The sequence below is a fragment of the Bos indicus genome, chromosome 25, assembly GCF_029378745.1.
Source record: "Bos indicus isolate NIAB-ARS_2022 breed Sahiwal x Tharparkar chromosome 25, NIAB-ARS_B.indTharparkar_mat_pri_1.0, whole genome shotgun sequence".
Taxonomy (NCBI): domain Eukaryota; kingdom Metazoa; phylum Chordata; class Mammalia; order Artiodactyla; family Bovidae; genus Bos; species Bos indicus.
In genome coordinates this window covers 22,212,146-22,232,156 of record NC_091784.1, presented here as the reverse complement: position 1 = coordinate 22,232,156, position 20,011 = coordinate 22,212,146, and the positions used below count along the sequence as shown (strand labels likewise).

Sequence of the window (20,011 nt, the reverse complement as noted above, 5' to 3'; positions counted from 1 at the left end):
GGAGTGGGGAGGAAAGCATGGGTTGCACGTTGGCTCAGATCAAAAGAGAAAGCATCAGTAAGCCCGATCTCGCCCGTTTTCCTTGCGTTCCTGCCTCTAGTATTGCTGCTGCTCAGACATCATTAAGGAGAGGGGAGGGGAAAGCGAGGTGGTCCAGACCTAGGCCACGACGCGGGGATAACTCCAGGGTGCCTCCAAAAGGTGGCAGTGCTTTTGGTCAGTACTGTTCTCAGTCACTCAAGAGGTCTGGTGAGTGTAGGACCAGGAAGACTCCAGTCCGAGGATGGGTCTCTTCTGGTGCCCTCTGCCTTCCAGCCGCGTCTGTCAGCTGTCCTCCTCCCTTGGATCTGGGTGCTGACTGTGGGCAGGATGAGCAGAGCTGTGCTGGGCTCTGGGCAGCTTTCCCTCTGGCTCCTCCTGTGGGGTCCTCAGGAGGAGCAGGGGAGGAGGTGTGGCGTGGACTCCTGAGAAAGTCAGTCTGGTGTCAGCTTGGGCCAGCTGCTTAGACACTGTGGTGCTCAGAAAGATGGCTCTCCATCTTTCCTGCCATCTATCCAATGAAGAGTGACTCACTCCACGTGTCAGGCATTCCGCTAGGCATTGGGAACAAAGTGGACGAGATTCCCGAGGTCTCTCACATTAGAGTATGTGGTCTAAGCCTGCCTCAGCACTGTTGACATCTTGGGCCAGTTAACTCCTTGTTGGGGGCTGTCATGCGCTGTGAGGTGGGGTACAGGTGTCCCCTGACCTCTACCCGCTGGGTGTCAGTACTGCCCCCAGTTGTGACCACCGACGATGTCTCCAGACTTGGCCAGATGTCTCCTGTGACATCCATCTCCATTCCCCGTTGAAACACCAGTGTTCTGTGGGGAATGTCACGATGGTCACGATCATTAAATCATTGCGTCATTGTGAGGATTTGGTAAGGTAATGCATTTAAATGTGCGAGCTGTTGTGACGGGTAATTCTGCTGTTGCTGGTGCTATTGCTCTGGGCCACTTGACGCAGGGAATTAGTTTCACTGAGTCGTGTTCCCTTTCCAGCTTCTGACAAGGCTTCTGAAAAGCAACCATCCTGAGGATCTTCAGGCTGCAAACCGGCTGATCAAGAATTTGGTCAAGGAGGTGGGCATTTTCCAGGGGATTCTGCAGAACCAGCATTTGACAGGGGCTGGACAATGTAGGGAGATCCCCTGGAGGAGGGCATGGGAACCCACTCCAATATTCTTGCCTGGCGAGTCCCATGGACAGGAGCCTGGTGGGCTACAGTCGATGGGGTTGCAAAGAGTCGGACATGACTGAACCAACTTGGCAGCAGGGACAGTATATGTGTGTGTGTGATTGAGGGTGGGGGGCACAGTTAGCTGGAAGAAGAGACAGCTGCCTAACCCTGAACCAGGGAACAGCTGTGAGCTCCCTGAAGGGCAAGGTGGTGCCTGGAAGCAGAAACTTCTATGTGCTTCCAAGTATTTCTGTCCAAGAGCTCAAAGCATTTCACAGACCCTAGTTTCTGTCTCAATGACCAGTGTTGGTGTGGGAATCCAGGTGTGGGATTGTCCTTTCCAGAGGGATAGAGGCTGGTGATACAGTGGACACATGCTCCCCCTTGTCTGTCCCAGGAATTCCAGACCTTGAGCATCTTCTTGCCCGCTGAGTGAACACTCCACCCACTTAGTGTTTTGGTGGCTTCCTTGAGCTCTGCACAGCACAGCACGCCTCTCCGGCGCACATTCAAGCTTTATCCAGAGCATCTGTCCTCACTTCATCGTCTTTCTTCCGAAAGGAACAAGAAAAATCGGAGAAGGTGTCCAGGAGGGTCAGTGCTGTAGAGGAAGTTCGGAGCCACGTGAAGGTGCTGCAGGAGATGCTGAGCACGTACCGCAAGCCGGGACAGGCCCCGCCAGACCAGGCGGCCTTGCAGGTAGGTGCTCCTTTCAAAAACAAAGGCAGGGAGGGACTCAGGATGACTGACATCCTAAGAGTATGCACAGATTTCAAGAAGGCCTCACACAGTCAAAATAACAAGCATGTTCCCACCCCCTCAAACTGTTTCATTCTCCTCCTCTTGTTCCGCCTCTCTCCCAAGCAACCACTGATTCGTGTTTTCCCTTCTAGTTAGTTTGGGGCTTCCCAGGTGGCACTAGTGGTGAAGAATCCACCTACCAATGCAAGAGACGCAGGGGACACATGTTCCATCCCTAGGTCGGGAAGATTCCCTCGAGGAGGAAGTGGCAACCCACTCCAGTATTCTTGCCTGGAAAATTCCATGGACAGTAGAACCAGGCAGGCCACAGTCTGTGGGGCTGCAAAGAGTTGGACACGACTGAGAAAGACTGCTGATCAAGTTACATTTCTTAGACTCGTATATAAATGGAATGATGCAGTATTCCACCCCTGCCTTTTCTGGGCGTAGGTTAGGCTTCTCTGCTTTGGAGAAACTGTGGTGCGCATGTACCACAACATGCATATCCATTTGTCTGTTGATGGATATTTGGGTTGCTTGCAGCTTCAGGTGATTATGAAATAAGCTGCTCTGAACACTTGTGTTCAGGACCGTTTTGTGTGAACATGTATTTTCCTTTCTCTTGGGTAAACACCTCAATGTGGGATTGCTAGGTCATAGACTGGGTGTATAGTCAACGTTTTAAAAAGTGCCAGAGTGGTTTTATCATTTTATGTTTGAGACAGCAGTGTTTCAGAGTTCCATTTCTCCACATTTACACATCTTGAGATCTTTCTTTTTTTATAGCACACTTACTGAGAATTTTATGTAACAAACTATTTTCTAGGTCGTGTATGAGAGGTGTGAAAAGCTGCGGCCCACCCTGTTCCGGCTGGCGAGTGACACCACTGACGACGATGAGGCGCTCGGTACGGTCTTATTCTCCAGGCGTAGGCAGCACACAGCCCAGAGTGTAGGACCCGCGTGGGGCTTTCTGCCTGCCGTGGGGCTTCCTCTGTGCTGCTGACACACAAACTCGATGGTGGCTTCTAGGTGTTCCAGTGGTTGCGCTTGCGGATGGCATTGATTGAGTTGATTCTTGCAATTTTCAGAGGAATCTGGGCTTGAACAAGAAATGAGCAGCAGGCCTGCAAACATAGAAAAGGGTGGAGGTTTACCATCTGAGTTGGGTGTGAAGGGGATAGAAGGAAGAGCAGTTCCCACTGAAGACTTGCAGAAAGACTAGACCTCTGAGAGATCTGAGAAGCAGCTGCGAGGGGCATGTCTGGGAGGTTTCACACCCAGAGTGCCTTCAGGGGCTGGGTTGGGGAGCTCAGCGACGTGGCCAATGTGGAGTGAAGGGCACATGGGAGAACTTAAATCCTGTGCACAAGTATAGAAATGGCTAAAGCTTTTTATTTTCTGGAAGATCTCAAAACATGTAAAAGGGATTCTGTGTCCATGTCCTCTTCACCTTCTGTTCACAATTGCCAGCTCACAGTCAGTCTTGATCTTGTTTTACCTGTACTGCACTGTCCCTTTGTCCTCCCCCTCCCCACACCCCCAGTTCTGTTTTTAAGCAAATAACAAACATTTTGGAGTAATCTATCAACGTTCAGATTTCCTGGGCATTTCTCTGTCTATTCATCTCTTGCTGACCCTTTTTTTTCTTTTTTAAAGTCTGTTATAAATCAGAACCAGAAAGGAAAACCATGCTTGGTATTTAAGTCTCTTTCAGTGGTAGCCTCCTGTTTGTTTGTTTGATTTTTTTTTTAATTTCATGCATGAAAAACATGTCCTTTGACTTGTTTTTCTTGGTCTCACTTTTCTGATGGCATCTCCCTTGGTGTTTAATGTTTCTCCATTCCTGATATTTCTGAAATTCTTGATTTCTTATAAATTGAATCAGGAATCTTGTTCAGATTCAGATTCAAATGAGGGTGTGTGGGGGAGGAACAAGAATACATCATAGGTGATGTTATGAGGCCCATGGTGTCTGGTTTTCTGGGGGTTTTTTGTGATGTAGGTATTCTAAGCCTGTTATTTTCTCTGGTGGCAGTGAAGTCAAAATGAATGAAATTTAAAACACCTTGCACATGCCAAATACATTCAACCTCTTGTTTGTTCACTTCCATTCAGTTTAAAAACTGACAGGAAATTAATAGTTGGTTGCTCTTGAAGGCTTCTCCTAGCATGGTGGCCTGCAGTGTTACATACAGCCCCTGCCCCTGTTGCTATTCTCTCTCCCAGGAGATCCTTTCTTACAGGTAAACCAGACCATGAGATACCCTTGAGATTTTTGAAATCCACTGCATTGTTTATCTGGATATTTCAATTTGAAAGTTCAATTTCCATCAGGAATGCTTGATCTGTATTTAGATTTTATGAAATTTACAGGTGAAAATGTAGATTCATGTACCAAATTGTTCCTTACACACTTTCCAATGACTGAATAAAGTCCCAGAAATGTCTTTTAATATTTGCATCCACATTGATGAAAAAGCTTTAAGTTTAAATTTTAAATTAAAACTAAGTTAAAGATTTAGTTCCTCACTTAAAAGGACCACACTTCAAGTGTTGGCTGTCATACTGGGCAGTACAGACCAAGAAAGTGAAACGATTCGGTTCCTCCTCCAGCCTGAGAAGGAAATGTTGAGGTTCAGCACTTGAGTGACTGGGTCTGCCAGGGGCCTGGTCTCGTGACCTGGGGGCAGGAGGCATGGTCATACTGAACCTGGTAGAGCTGTGTGGTTGCTGCTTTGTGGATGGCTTAAAAAAGACTGAGAATGTTGGTTGCTAAACGGGGGATTCTGATTTTTCTCTTGTTCTTCAGCGGAGATTCTCCAGGCAAATGACCTCCTCACACAGGGAGTTCTGCTGTACAAACAGGTGATGGAGGGCCGTGTCACCTTTGGGAACACGGTGGACAGCTCTGTGGGAGACATACCTGTGTCCAGAGGTATGTGCAGAGAGCATCTTCCACCCTCTGCTTGGGGTAGCCTGCAAATCCCGGGAAAGAACTGACTCCTCAGAACATTCTGGGTTATGGTGTAGAAATGAGAGCACACACCCTCTTTTCCCTTTCCCTTGAGAATTGGTTTTATGCAGCCAGACTCTGCCCCATGTGTCATCACACATCAACTGCTGGGCAGCAACTAGCTTGTAAACAGAAGTGTGTGGTGGCTTTTCTGGGGCCAGATTCAGATTGTGCCTCTTGTGAGTGCTTACTTAGGGGAGCTCGCACCAAAGAAGATTGACCATCAGTGGTTCCTAGTGAAGGGCTAGCTAAATCAGAATCGGTCTAAAATAGTGCTTGAAATGCAGATTCTTAGACCTTTTTGGACCTAGATTACCTGGAGCTGGACCCCAAATTTTTATCAAGCACGTGAGATGATTCTGATAAGCGTGATCAGAACCTCAAAGGCCTCTGAGATGGAGCAATCCGCTCTGCTCTTGTCCTGGTTGGATGGACTGTAAGAGGATTCTGTGATGGCAGGGATGGGAAGGCAGTTCCTCTGGCTGCCTCGTATTTCAGATGCCACTCAATGCTGTGAGTCAAGCCAATCAACGGCAGTGGAGGGTTCTTCAGGGGTGTGCTAAGAGGGTGTGATGTCTTTTGATTGGGAGGAGGCCTGAGGGAAGTGGAGCTTTCACTCATATTTATTTTCCTGTCTGTTTTCTAGTCTTTCAGAATCCAACAGGCTGCGTGAAGAACTGCCCCCTGATTGACTTGGAGGACAGCGGGTCTGAGCAGGCTGGGGCTGTGACGCCATCTTTACTGCATCAGGACCTGGCAGCCTTAGGTAAGGGTGGTGTCTGGGGGGAGCTGGCACAGCGTGGTCCTGACACCCAGGGGGAGAGTAAGCCCATTCCCCTTGGGGAGTGTGTGCCTGTTTTTAGAAAGAATTGGGTTATACTGGGAAGTTCAGAGAGATCTTCCTTGTACCCAGTCTCAGATTTGCCATGAATGAGTTGAGTGAGTTCCGGTAATTTGCTTTGTCTCGGCTTTCTGAGTGCTCTAGAAAGGATGGTGTTAGTCTCCAGCTTGTATCAGGTAGAGTTACTGATGTGCATCTCCACGGTGTTCCTTCCTTGCAGGAATCAGTGATGCCCCAGCTACAAGCAGGGTAAGGAGGCTCTTCCTGGGGGCTGGAGAGGAGAGGGGAGGTCCCTCAAACCTGCCTTCATGAAGGCGGCACTGCCCCAGGGAGGGGGGAGGGGGACAGCATAGCCTGGTGGCTCTTGTGGATTCGGAGGTCCAGAGCCTCTCCCTCACTTCCACTGTCTGGCTTAAACCCCTGGAGGGAGACGTGTTTTTGCTCTTCTTCTGTCCCTGCCCTCTTCCGTTGTATCCAGACTCTTGCTTACCAAAGGTCTGCTCAGGAGTCAGGCCCTCTCGCCCTTTCTCCACCTGCCCTAGGAGACGTGGTTAGCCTGTTCTGCGGTGGCTTTGGGGTCAGGAGAGCTGTGCCCTGGTGTCACCACGGCTCACAGTCATTCATACACTGGCCTTACTTCAGCCATTCCTGGTTTGACAGGTTGCAGGTCAGAATTGCTGTCAGGAAAAGAAGAACCCCACCACCAGCGCACTGCCAGCTGGTGGTGCTCAGAGCCCTTCTGCAGAAAGGAACTTGCTGGACCTCCTCTCCCCACAGCCGCCTCCGGGATCTCTGTGAGTCTTGTGGGCAGGCAGCCGAGAAGTGTTGCTCCTGTGTGCCGTTGGCCAGGCTGCCGCTTTCCCTGAGGGCTGCCCTGTGTGCCGCCCCTTTAAGTCCCCATCCACCCCGAGTCAGGAGGACACACGCCAAAGGCCAGGACCTCTGGAAAGCGGTTTCAGGAGTAACATCAGCGGTAGCTGATGATGTTTTTGGTCTTTATAGGTTGGTTTTCTGTTTTCCTGATTTCACTAGTTTGCAGCGATGTTTGATTGCTAGAGAAATAGATCATATAGAAAATCCTAAATACCATTCCCTAAACACGAGGTTGAATGCGCCTTCTTTGCTTTTATCCTGCACATATAGTAATATGTGGCTTGTTTTACACAAGGGAGGTTATAATTTACAGATTGTGCCATGCTATGGGTTTTTTTTTTAACTTTTTAAAAATAATTTTACATTTGGCTGTGCTGGGTCTTGGTTGCTGCTCTGGTTTTTCTCTGGTTGCAGCCAGCGCGGGCTCCTCTCTAGCTGCGGGGCACAGGCTTCTTGTGGTGGCCTCTCTTATTGCAGAGCAGGGGCCCTAGGGCGTGAAGGCAGGTAGATTCTTTACCACTGAGCCACGAGGGAAACCCCACTGTGGTTTTTTATATCACACATCTTTGATACATTTTCATCATTCATGTAAATTGGCTTCATTCTGATAGTTGAATAATAATTCATATACATATAATGTATACTTCGTCATTTCCCTCTTGGGGATATTTACGTAACTTGCAGTGTGGAGGCACCTGAAGAGTTTCTGTAGTACAGATTTATATAAATAGAGTTGCTCTAAGGTGTGAATGTAAACACATTTTCATAGATCCTGTCCCTTTGCCTCTGGCAAGGCTGGAGCACTTTGCCCTCCCCAGACAGCTCCCTGAGAGCCTGTGTCCCTGGTGGAGACCTCCGAACTGGGTTGAGATGGAGCTGTGCTGGGAGGTCATTCTTATTTATATCTAACAGATTTCTTCCTAGTTTGCTCTTTATAACCGCTTGACATTCTAATTTTGGTGGGTCACTTCTGTCTGGACTTAGGTTTTCCAAAATTGTTTTTGATTTGTGTTCCAAAGGGACAAAATCATGAAGTATGAATGATGTGGCCAGTGTAACATGACTGCCTGACAACATTAATTAGTTTATTGGGTTCTTATTGTGTGCGCACAGATACACTTCATATACTTTCTCATTTAATTCTTATTATAACCCTATGAGATAAACATTAAAATGTCTCCATTTTGCAGATAAAATTGAGGCATGGGTTAGATTACTTTTCTAAACTCATATACCCTGAAAATATGTACATACACACATATGCATACACATTTATATTTATTTTTTCCCTTGTTCTTCAGAAAGTCTAATCAGATTCCCAGATTTCTCTACAGTTTTTCCAATCTTATTATTTCTTTGCAGGAATTATATTCCACAGAAAAGTATCCCCAAGGAAGTACCACCAGGTACCAAGTCCTCTCCAGGTTGGTCCTGGGAGGCCGGCCCATTGGCTCCTTCCCCATCTTCCCAGAACACTCCTCTGGCCCAAGTGTTTGTCCCTTTGGAGTCTGTTAAGCCCAGTAAGTACAGTTTCACTCTTTTTTCCCTCTCTATTAGACACCCAGCTTTATCCACTCTGGATTGATAGGAGTGGCTCTTAAACTGGGGAAGATACATGGGGGTTTATACTGTTTTATATCCTGCTTTATTTACTATTAAAAGCCATAGCATTGTTTCATGCCCTTAATCTTCAAAATCTTGCCTCCAGGCAAAGGATAAGGCAGGTGGCTTCATGGTCTCTTTGCTGATATTTTTCTTAGTTTTCTATCATGGGGTTGACTCTGAAGCATATTGGAAAGCAGAATTTAATTAGGGTTCTTGAGTCCACACAGGGACGTGATCTTCATTTGGAATTCAGGAAGGGAATGTTCAGTGTGACCTGAGGTAAATAAGAAGAGCTGGAATTAGAAGGAAAGGAAGGATTTGACTGGTGAGCCTCTTCCTCTAAGGAGCCTCATTAAAGCAGGAGACGTAGATATTAACCTCCCTTATTACAAAGGGAAGGAGACTGGAGGCCCAGCTAAATAACGTGACTGCCTGTGGTCAGCACCCTGATATGTGAGCAGGAAACAGCTGAGATCTTCAGGTCTAGGGCCTGGGCCCCTTCCTGGGGCACAGAGTGCCCTTGTGGCTCAGTGTGGTGAGCTCAGATTGCAGAAGACCTTGGAGCCAGGCAGAGCAAGTAAAGTCAGCAGTGGGGGCCCTTTGCATTCTTAATTTCTATTTTAAACATAATAAATTAATAAAGTATTAATTTCCTAGTTTTGATCATTGTACAGTGGTTATATATAATGTTAATATTTGGATAAGCTAGGTGAAAGGTATATGGGAATTCTTTTATGTTTTTGTAAGTTTTTTAAAAAGTAATTTTTATTGGAGTATAGTGGGGTATAGTCGATTTACAGTGTTGTGTTAGTTTCTGCTCTACAGCAAAATGGATCAGATATACATATATATATGTATACACGTACACATACACACACACATAGAGCTCCATTCTTTCTTAGGTTCTTTCCCCATATACCCTAACTTTTTATAAATCTAAAATTATTAAAACAAAAAAATGTTCAATATAGTTTTAGAAAAGGTAGAAGAGAACAGAAAATTAAAATCATCTGTATCATTACCACCCAGAGATGGAAGTTTTGTTAATATCTTGGTGTATTTTCTTGTCTTATCCATTTACATATATTTAAAAAATTGGTACTATGGTATATATACTGTTTTATATCCATAAATTCATACTTGTGTCACTAACATGTACTGTAACTCATTTATTCAACTTCTTTCTGAAGGATAATTTGTTTCCAGTCATTTACTGTTTAAACAGCGTTATAGTCAACAACTCATTGCAATAAATGGAGACCCATTTTTAAAACTTTCCTGGTTGTTTCATTAGGAAATAAAAGAGGAAATGCTGGGTTTAAAATTTTGACCTTCGCTGCCAAGTTTCCTTATAGAAAGTTTGCCGTTTGCCCATAACCTCACCACCATACCTCATGATTATTTTCAGTCTTTTAAATCTTTGGCAGTTTCGTTGTTAAAGTATGTATTCGTAATGTGCATTTTGATAAGTGATATTTGGCATGAGATAAGGATCTTCATCAAACTTTTTACCAGATGGTTAGCCATTTATCTACCACTTACTGAATTAGCCAATGATTTTCAAAAGTACTCTCTTGACGTGTTAAATTCTCAGGTTTGGGTCTCTTTTACTTGCCATTTTGGATCGCAGTTTTGTCCATACCTGAGGATTTGTTCATGCAGATAGCCCTACTCCCCCTCCTTTTCTTATAGTTGGTCTCATGTATCTTTTTTCCCCCCAAATTAACTTTGAAATTATTTCTTAGCTAAATTAGGACAATCCCTTTAGTATTTCCAAGACCCGATTAATTTGAAAACATCTGATGTCTTTACTGTTTTGTCAAATGAAATATAAGAGATGTTGTATGTGTATATTGTCATACAAAAAAGACCAGAAGGATATAGGCCCAGATGTTAGCGGTGCTTACTTTTGGGGAGTAGTAAAGGTGTTTTCTGTTTCATCCTTTATGATATCCTGTATTTTTTGTGGTGTTCACACATTATCTTTTAATATTTATTTACTTGACTCTTCTAGATCTTAGTTTTGGCATGTGGCATGCAGGATCTTTTTTCTTTTGATTAAGTTGCCGCATATGAGATCTAGATCTCTGACTAGGGATCGAACCCACACCTCCCGCATTGGGAGCATGGACTCTTAGCCACTGGACCACCAGGGAAGTCCCCATATGTTATTTTAATCATAATCATTTCTTGCTCAAAAAAAGTTATTTTTTAATTTTTTTTTTTAACTGGTAATGCATGGTCGGGTGGCAGGGAGAGATCAGTTTGGAATGTCACAGGAGTCCGCCGGAGCTAATGAGGACTTGGGTTATGGTGGTGCAGAGGGTTGAGCCCAGGAGCTGTGCTGAGTGGAGGAGAGGAGGACTTGGTGACAGATGCACGTCTCTTTCAAGCATGGCTGCTCTTCAGGGGAGTTTGCATTAGCACTAATCCTCTTGGTTGGGTCCTTCTCTGCCAGGCAGCCTGCCGCCTCTTATCGTGTATGACCGGAATGGATTCAGAATTCTGCTCCACTTTTCTCAGACTGGAGCCCCCGGCCACCCAGAGGTGCAGGTGCTCCTGTTGACCATGATGAGCACGGCCACCCAGCCTGTCTGGGACATCATGTTTCAAGTGGCTGTGCCAAAGGTGAGTTAGCGGCTGGCCCGCTCCATGGAATTCTTCAATAAAGGCTGTCGTTTTTGAGCATCAGGTCCTTTTTGGGGACATGATCTATGAGATGGAAAGGTCAGAATCTTCACTTAAAGTAGATGAAGATAAAACGGGAATTTTGTTGGCTCAGTTAACTGGGGATTCCTGAATGTGTATCTTCACAGATGGCTAGATTCGGGTAGGTTCGTAAACAGTTCCTTAAGAGCCTGTCACTTTCCCTCTCTTGACTTTGTTCTTCCCTTCTGGAGCCTGTTCTCTCACAGACAGTCTCCACAAAGCAGGAAAACGGCCACCAGCAGCTGCAGTTACGTGGGCTTTAACTCTTTTTATCTCAAAATAAACTGCCCGCTGGCATGAGGCATTGCATATGGATTACCCAACAAAGGGCTGGGACCGGCCTTGTTGATGTTACTAGTATACCTTGGGCCAGTAACTCATGTTCCGGGATGTGAGGTACTCTGGCCAAGTAGGATATTACATCCCTTTGTCAAGGGAAGTCAGTCCCCACAGGTTAACAGCCAAACTAGACTCACAAGAAATGGGCAAGGGGCCTGTCCTGAAAGGAAGGATTCAAGGCAGACAAAAATAAAACTCTGCATTTGCTTTTCTTTTTCTTTAAGGTTTACTTATTTTTATTTTGTTATTATTTTTAAATTTATTTATGGCTGCAGTGGGTCTTGGTTGCTCCACGCGGGCCTTCTCCAGTTGCAGCAAGTGGGGACTGCTCTTCCTTGTAACTGTGTGTTTTGTACTGGGGCACAGCGGCGCAAGAGTGTTGTGCTAGTTTCACGTGAACAGCGAAGGGACTCAGCCGTACACACGCACGTGTCCATTCTCCTCTAAACTGCCCTTCCATCCAGGCCGGCAGGGTCTGCTCTCCAGCTGCAGTGTTCGGGCTTCTCATTACTGTGGCTTCTCCTGTTGTGGAGCTGGGGCTCTAGAGCACGGGCTCAGTAGTTGTGGCAAATGGGCTTAGTTGTTCCCTGCATTGGCACTGCAATGGCAGGTGGATTCTTTACCACTCAGCCACCAGGGACGCCCCAAACTATGCACTTTCTAACATTCATGGTAATTTTGTAGGGCATCGACTCTCATTACCTCTATCTTACAAATTATCAGTCCAGGGTTCAGAAAGGTTAAGTATTTTGCCCAGAGTCACAGAGCTAGTGAGAGGCAGAGTTAGAATTCAGTGCAGGATGTGCGGTCTTTCTTCATGTGCTGCATCTCAGAAGCTGACCTTTGACCACACAACTACAGATACACTTTCTGTATGGGTGGGGTGGGAGGGTCTTCAGATTCTTTCAGCCATTGGTGGGGTGGAGGCCAAGCTCTCCTGTTCACCAGATCTTCCTCATTAAAGCTGTCGTTTGTTAGGCATGAGTTATATGTTGGATTTCTCCCCCCGATAGTCAATGAGAGTGAAACTGCAGCCGGCGTCCAGTTCTAAGCTTCCTGCTTTCAGTCCTTTGACGCCTCCAGCTGTGATCTCTCAGATGCTGCTGCTGGACAATCCACACAAAGTACGTTCTGGTATCTGTGCTAGCAGGGAAATGGGGGCCCTTGAACTCCAGGTAGACAGCCTGGCAGGTGGAGAGAACTGTATTGAGGTCTTAGTTTGGTTGGGATGCTGGTGGAATGTCCCTTGCTGGAGTCTGTTTTCCTTTGGGGCTGATTGGAAGATCTGTGACCAGATTGTCATAGCTGTGGACCAAGGGAGTGGTCCACACACTCTCTAGCTCCATGGAATCCTCTGGAAAGGTAAGGCCAGCCTGTCGTCTTAGCTGGTCTCCACCTCATGGCTGCTAAAGTGTGGGAAGACACCCAGGGTGTCTTCCTGGCTCCCCCGTGTTTATAGTCCCAGAGGGTCGAGGCCAGGGTATGCCTGTCACCCAGGCATACCTAACTTGGGTGGAGTTAACATACACATACTGTTACTTGCTGACTGCTGAGTGGGTAAAGGCTTTGACTCTGGGCCCATCTCCCTGTCACTCCCCACTAATTTAAGGTCTTTTATCTTTGCCCAGGAGCCCATCCGGTTACGGTATAAGCTGACATTCAACCAGGGTGGACAGCCTTTCAGCGAAGTAGGAGAAGTGAAAGACTTTCCGGACCTGACAGTCTTGGGTGCAGCCTGACTCCTCCCAGGACAGAGCTTGCCGTTCACGCTTAGGCTAATGTTCCTTTTGCTGTCTAGATAGGACTGATCATGGTGATTTAGTGCAGAGTGCCAAGAGTTCTGTCCTGACATCAGGCTCTGGATGCCAGCCTCCGACTTATTCTGCAGATATGTGTGTGTGTGTGTGTGTGTGTGTGTGTGTGTTGCCAGGGGGCTCAAGGGGAGGGATGAAGGCAGTGTGGGAAATGCTAAAACATTTCTGATAACCATCTGCTGCGGTCATGTCTGGTTTTGCACGTTGGTGGACACTGATGTCCCTGCCTCAGGTTGGAGGTTTTATAAGCCAAAGTTGTCACTGTTGTTTTCCATGTATTATTACCTTTTCATTCATCCACTCTGTGCCTTGTCAGCCTCTGAAAGTCTTGGTTGCTCCCAGGCTGCTGTTCTCAGGGACCCATAAGGGACCTGGTGGTTCTTGGGGCAGAGTGTCTTCTGGGATGCTCTCTTCCAAGAAGGACCTCGTCTCCATTTCCATTAGCAAATGCTGCTTGCATGTGTCCCGGAAGACCTTCTGAATGGAACGCTTGTTGCACTGTGTCCTAGGCGAGGGGTTGCCACTGGACCAGAGGACCGCGCTTGGTGGGCCAGTCATGTCCTTTACCACTGTGCCTTAGAATCGCCCATAGACAGACCCTGCAGGGCAGAGGGGAAAGCAGATCCCAGGCCTTATTCAGGCCTCAGGTTCCATGGGCTGGGCAGCCTGTCTGGACCCTTCCTCAGGACCCTCATCTCCATCCTCCTCCTCTTTCTCTGCTACCATTTACCCAGAACTCTTTGAAGGTGACACAGTGCCAGTCGTTGTAAGTCATAACTGACAGGTTCACCCTGGCCTGTCGACTTCACAATCCACGGTGAAGAACTGTGATGCAAATGAGATACGAAAAGAGTTTAGCAATGATTCAAGTGGTGACTAAATCTAGAAAGTCATTGAATAAATACCTGTGTAACAAATATACTTTGTGGAGTTTTGAGTAAGTAGGAGATGCAATGCCCGTTGCATTTGGAGATGATAGGCTAGAAGGGATTGCTCGTCTGTTGAAGTGAGGAAGACTTCCTGAAGAATGTGGAACCTTAAGAACTCTTTCAGGGAAGAGAAGCCCTGAAGATCTGAATGAAGCTGAAAGAGACGGATTTTTGTTACATTTTTGTCATGGTGTGAACAGAAAATTCCAGGCTTGTTACAGTTATTCCTTAGCACCTACTAGGTGCTAGGCATTTGTGCGTGTTTTCCAAGTCATGCTTGGCCTGATGAGTGGAGAGAGCTAAGCCTGGCTGAGATGGCCCGATGTAGGATATGAGATCTGAGCAGCTCACCTGTCTGGGCAGGATTCCACTTCAGAAACTGCATGGCTTTTGGGGGGGCTCTTTGTCACAAAATTGGGTGCTTTGTAGTCTGATCTTTTACTTCCTGCATATAACTGAAAATCTGCCAAGACTGTTGCGGATGGGAGCTGTAAAAAAAAATCAAGGTATGCTTGATGTGAAAACTCAAAACAGGTAAGTGATGGGGTGATTTCTTCATTTGTCATAACTCATAAGATTCATTTGACTCTAAAGTCTTATGTTCAGATAGTCTTTAGAGCCTTTATAGGCTCAAGTTTATTTCATAAGGTCTTCTATAATGCCTATTGTAAAGACGATGCCTGGCTATGAAGAACTTCCATCCAAAATGGGTAAATGAGACTGACAACATGAAAAGACCTTTATCCCAGAGTTAAAAGGTAGAATCTCTGAACATACATCTGTTGCCTAGGAGACAATTTGCCAGTGGTTCTCTGCTTGGGTGGAGTTGGACAAGGCAAGGGGGTGGGGGGTGGGTGTCCTGAAAGTGGCCAGCAGTGCCTTCTAATTCTGAAGTTCAGTGACCACTTAAGACATAGCCCTTACCCTTTATTCACTCAACTGGTAGTTGACTAGGTGCTGTTGGGAGACCCATCATGTGTCTGGCGGAGGTTTGGCACTGATGACCCTGTGTTTCCCCTCTCCTGAACTCCTCCTCCCAGGATCCTGCTCATCCCTGTCTCTCGGCCTATCTCTGACTGTTCTTTTAGTCTTTCCTTTAAATGTGTTTGCAGAGGATTTAGTCCTGAGGGCTCTTCTGAGCATTCTGGGCAGTTCACCACTAGGCGGGTGGTAGACTTCTTGCTGACTCAGGTCCGTGTTTCAGGCCGCCTAGTGGATGTCTTCATCTGGAGGTTCCCACTGTTGCCTCCAAGTGCTTAAAATGGAACACAGCCGCCTCCCTCTTTCTCTCTGTTCATTTATTTGAAAGCACCTTTCTAAGCCTTCATGGATCCTTGATTCCTGCTTCATCTCCATTCCCTCAGTACTGTTTTCTCATCTGGTCTGTTTCTTTTTTAAAAAATTTGTTTGGCCACACCATACAGCACGCAGGATCTTAGATCCCTGACCAGGGATCGAACCTGTGCCCAGTGCATTGGAGGGGAAGATCTTAACCACTGGACCGTCAGGGAGGTCCCCTCGTCTAGTCTATTTCTAAATAGTACCACATTTTGGCCTCCCCGCTGCATTGTCACCGCCTTGGTTTAGCTTTTTTTTTTTTTTTTTTTTGGCACTACAGTAGCCTGCCTCTCAGTTCTCCTCTGAGCCATTATGCATTATCGTTGGCCACCATCAGATTTCTGATCTGGGTACCTGATCCCTGCTGAAAAATTCCAAATGGGTGGTCAGTGCTCTAAAAGTGTGTGCAGCTGAATTCAAGTTGCTTACTTGGGACATTCAGTGCCCTCTGTAACTGTGTGCTCCCTACCCTTCTGGCATCATCTGTCAAGAATAGAGCACACTGCCAGAGCCACAGGAAAGTCCCTTCACAATGCCATGTTTTCTCATAATCTGACTACCACCTGCAGTTAACTCCTTTTGTCTCCAATGAATTTAAGTTTGGGCTAAAATGCTGCTCCATCTGCAAGCCACTCTGGGAGGGGAGATGGGCTGTGGAGATAGTAAAGATTGAAAGAAGGATAAAAAAAACTTAAGACCAAACACATGAATACTACTCATTAAAAATGAGATAATGTAGATTAAGAGATCAAACATGAAAGGTTGAAAGCAAAGGTGATATTCTCATACAAATAGTATTTACTAAAGTGTTTATGGAGAAGGCAATGGCACCCCACTCCAATACTCTTGCCTGGAAAATCCCATGGATGGAGGAGCCTGGTAGTCTGCAGTCCATGGGGTTGCTAGGAGTCAGACACGACTGAGCAAATTCACTTTCACTTTTCACTTTCATGCACTGGAGAAGGAAATGGCAGCCCACTCCAGTGTTCTTGCCTGGAGAATCCCAGGGACAGGGGAGCCTGGTGGGCTGCCGTCTATGGGGTCGCACAGAGTCGGACACGACTGAAGCAACTTAGCAGCAGCAGCAAAGTGTTTATAAATCACAAATTCTTTAAATATATCTAATACAGAAGGTGCTTACCCAACCCCCAAATACAGAATATAGAATTCTGTCAACTAGTTTGTTTGGTTTTTACACTAAGAATACACACAATAGAGTGCTGGCCACAATTTGTGTTGTATTTTTTAAGAGGGAACACCTGACCTCTCACTGGGAAGAAGCGGAGTCAAGTAGATGAAGTAGGATGAGCCCGAAGTCCAGAGAGTTCGCCACATTTTCACTTTCAGCTGGCATGAAAAACTCCAGGCCTTCTGCCCCTTGCCCAGCATGTTCCCGGGTATACCCTGTTCCCTCTGAGAAAGCGTGCATCTAAAAATGTGTAAACATTCTGCTGCTTTGACTTTTATTCTTGAATACATTATCCCATGGCTAGAGGTAATACTTTTCATACTGTTGAAAATACATACATAACATTACAAAATATATACCTGTTGAAAATACATCCATACATACATACATGCTGCATGGTGGCATGCTGCAGTCCATGGAGTCACAGAGTCAGACACAACTGAGCGGCTGAACTAAAGTGAGGGGTAATACTAGTACTTTAGAAGTTGAAAAACCTACTGCGGTGTTCAGGCTCCAGATAACATAGGTTTTTAAAGTTTGAGGTCTTCTGAAGCCCCAACAGTTTAAAGTAATTTAATCACCCCTTAGTTGTAATTCTGTTCTTGAGCTTCATGTACTGCCTCTAGCCATGTGACCTGGGACAAGTAATTTGTCCTCTTCTGCTTCCTTCCTTGTAAAGAACACAACAGGATTGTTTTGAGAAGTGAGTTGTTATACATGAAGTGACTCCAATCCTGCATAGTAGTAAGCTAAGACTCATTTCATTTACTGTATGTTTGTCCCTCTGGTTTCTAGTACATGAACAGACTTGACTTATCCATAACTTTTTGTTTTTTTGCTGCAGCGTGGTACGCGGGATCTTAGTTCCCTAACCAGGGATTGAACCTGTGCTTCCTGCAGTGTAAGCTTGGAGTCTCAACCACTGGATCTTCACTGCCAGTGAAGTTCCCATACCTGAAATTTACCTCATGAAATAAATGTAAGCAAATATTTAAAATTTTGGCAGGGTTCAAATTAATACTGAGATGCAGTAAATATCAAGGATAGATAAAAATATTGGAAACCACATGCCTAAATCTAGCCAAAAGCAGAAAGCCATAACAATATACTCAGAAACTAATGAACACACTTCCTATAAAATACTGAAATTTTGTAAACAAGGCTATGTAATTCTAAACTTTACAACCCTGAGACTCAAAGAACAAAGTTATGATTGCAGGCAGAGGGTATGGGGGAAGGAGTAGTTAGGGAGTTTAGGATGGACTTGTACACACTGTTAAAAAAAATTCCTTGAACTTTGCCTCATAAATTGTGCATGTTTCAATAAAAATTTCAAAAATTAGAAAAAATTAAAATTTATAATCCTGTCTCTAAAATCTGAAACAGATAACTGTTATTAGTTTATTCTTGTTTTTTGAGTGCATAACCAAAATACCAACTTTAAAGCTAGTGGCATATTGAAAGAATACACTTTGTAGAGCCTTTGGGAATGCAGTTAGCCACATTAATAATGCAAATGGACTATTTGATCATCTGAGTAGATGAAGAAATGGCATTTTCTCTCATTCATTGTTTATTCCTAATAGAATCAAACTACTAGCATCATGTTTAATAAGGAAATAACTACAGTGGCTTAAACACAGAGGCTTGTTTTCCTATTTAAAAGAAATCCAGAGGGCTTCCCTGGTGGTCCAGTGGTTAAGAATCATCCTTTCAATGTAGGGAAAACCAGATTGATCCCTGGTCTAGGAGGATCCCACATGCCCTGCAGCAATTAAGCCAGTGAGCCGAAACCCACATGTTGCTAAGCTAAGAGCCAGGATATGTAGGAGTTTCTGCTGCAAAACCAAAAACACCCTTCCCCTCCATGTACATCAAGAGATTACTTCTAATCACAAAAGCAGACGTCTCAAGTTAATGATTTTAGTGCTTTTCTATGTATGGGAAAGGTGCCAGAGTCTGGACTCTGAAATAATTCCTGATACACATCTTGAGGACCAGTATCCTGTGTTTTTTTTTTTTTCTTTTCAACTCAGAATTCCCCTCAGGATATACCATAGGGGCAGCTGCAGTGGTTGATGGCTTTATCACTGCAACAGCCTTTGTTTATGGAAGTGGCAAGCGACATCCTTAGTCCACAGTGGTATAAGCATCACAAAGTTATTAGGGACCTAAGCTCCAACCAGTGCTAAGTCCACCACCCAAGGATGTACTCGACATTATGTTATGAGCTTTAGCTGCTGAAGTTCTAGGCAACAGAAAGGGAGTGGGTGGAGGAAGGAATAAAGGAAAACTTCTGACGTTCTTAAGGTTTCCTGGAAGTTTTATGTGACATTTTAATTCACATCCTATTGGCTATTTAGTAACATGAGCTCACCTAGGCCACACCTAGGTGCAATTTATTTTTAATTCTCAATGTTAGCTTTTCAGAATTCAAACAGAAGGTGGAAAGTCTTCCCACCAGCCCTTCTAAGAGATACTATTACTAGTTCCTTGGAGATATTCTAGACATTTTTAAGCAAACGAACTGTCCATACTTTGCTTTTTTGTTATTTAATGTAACTTGATGGCAAAAGAAGAAGCGGGTGGCAGAGGATGAGATGGTTAGATAGCATCACTGACTCAAGGGACATGAATTTGAGCAAACTCTGGGAGATAGTGGAGGACAGAGCTAGTAAACAATAGATGACTTGGTGATAATGCCATTATCAGCATGAACTGCTGAACAGAAAAAGAGTAGCCCCCGCTCGCCTCTCTTCTGACAGCAGATGGAATCAATCACATGTTGAAAGTGCTTTGTATTCAAACTGGCACGTGAACTTCCTGATCACTTCCGTGTACCTCCAGCCTCTCCCTTCCACTGACCCCATTCCTGTGGGCAACAGAGGTTGAGATGGTTGGATGACATCACCAACTCAATGGACATGAGTCTGAGCAAACTCCGGGAGATAGTGAAGGACAGGAAGCCTGGTGTGCTGCAGTCCATGGGGTCGCAAATAGACACGACCGAACAACAAAGACTGCTAAAGTCCGCCCTGCAGCTCTCCCTTGCATGGGGGAGTGAAAAAAGGATGGGTTTTGGAGTCAGGTTCAGTTTCTAGTTTCTTGCCATCTTGGGCAAGTTGCTTAACAGCTAGGCCTCAGGTTTTATATTCTAAATGATAAAAATGTTAAAAATCTACTTCATAGTTTTTGGTGACTATTCAATAAAGTCAACAAAATACCAGACCTGATAGTTACCCTTTATATGTGTGTGTGTGAGCTCAGTCGCATCCGACTGTGACCCCATGGACTGTAGCCTGCTAGGGTCCTCTGTCCATGGAATTTTCCAGTCAAAAAACTGGAGCAGGTTGCCATTTCCTACTCTCAAGGGATCTTCCCGACCCAGGGATCAAA

At 45.4% G+C, this 20,011-nt stretch overlaps 1 protein-coding gene across 1 annotated transcript in view; it reads left to right on the top strand.

Moving 5' to 3' along the window:
* Positions 1-14,076, top strand: part of GGA2 (golgi associated, gamma adaptin ear containing, ARF binding protein 2) — a 29,466-nt gene extending 15,390 nt beyond the window's left edge. The window contains exons 7-17 of the mRNA XM_070779799.1: positions 1,044-1,124; positions 1,783-1,920; positions 2,789-2,870; positions 4,775-4,900; positions 5,625-5,744; positions 6,040-6,068; positions 6,480-6,613; positions 8,055-8,212; positions 10,756-10,925; positions 12,359-12,469; positions 12,974-14,076. Coding sequence (XP_070635900.1) covers positions 1,044-1,124; positions 1,783-1,920; positions 2,789-2,870; positions 4,775-4,900; positions 5,625-5,744; positions 6,040-6,068; positions 6,480-6,613; positions 8,055-8,212; positions 10,756-10,925; positions 12,359-12,469; positions 12,974-13,084 — 1,260 coding nt within the window. The 3' untranslated portion in view covers positions 13,085-14,076. The remainder of the gene's footprint in view (positions 1-1,043; positions 1,125-1,782; positions 1,921-2,788; positions 2,871-4,774; positions 4,901-5,624; positions 5,745-6,039; positions 6,069-6,479; positions 6,614-8,054; positions 8,213-10,755; positions 10,926-12,358; positions 12,470-12,973) is intronic.
* Positions 14,077-20,011: the final 5,935 nt, after the last annotated feature.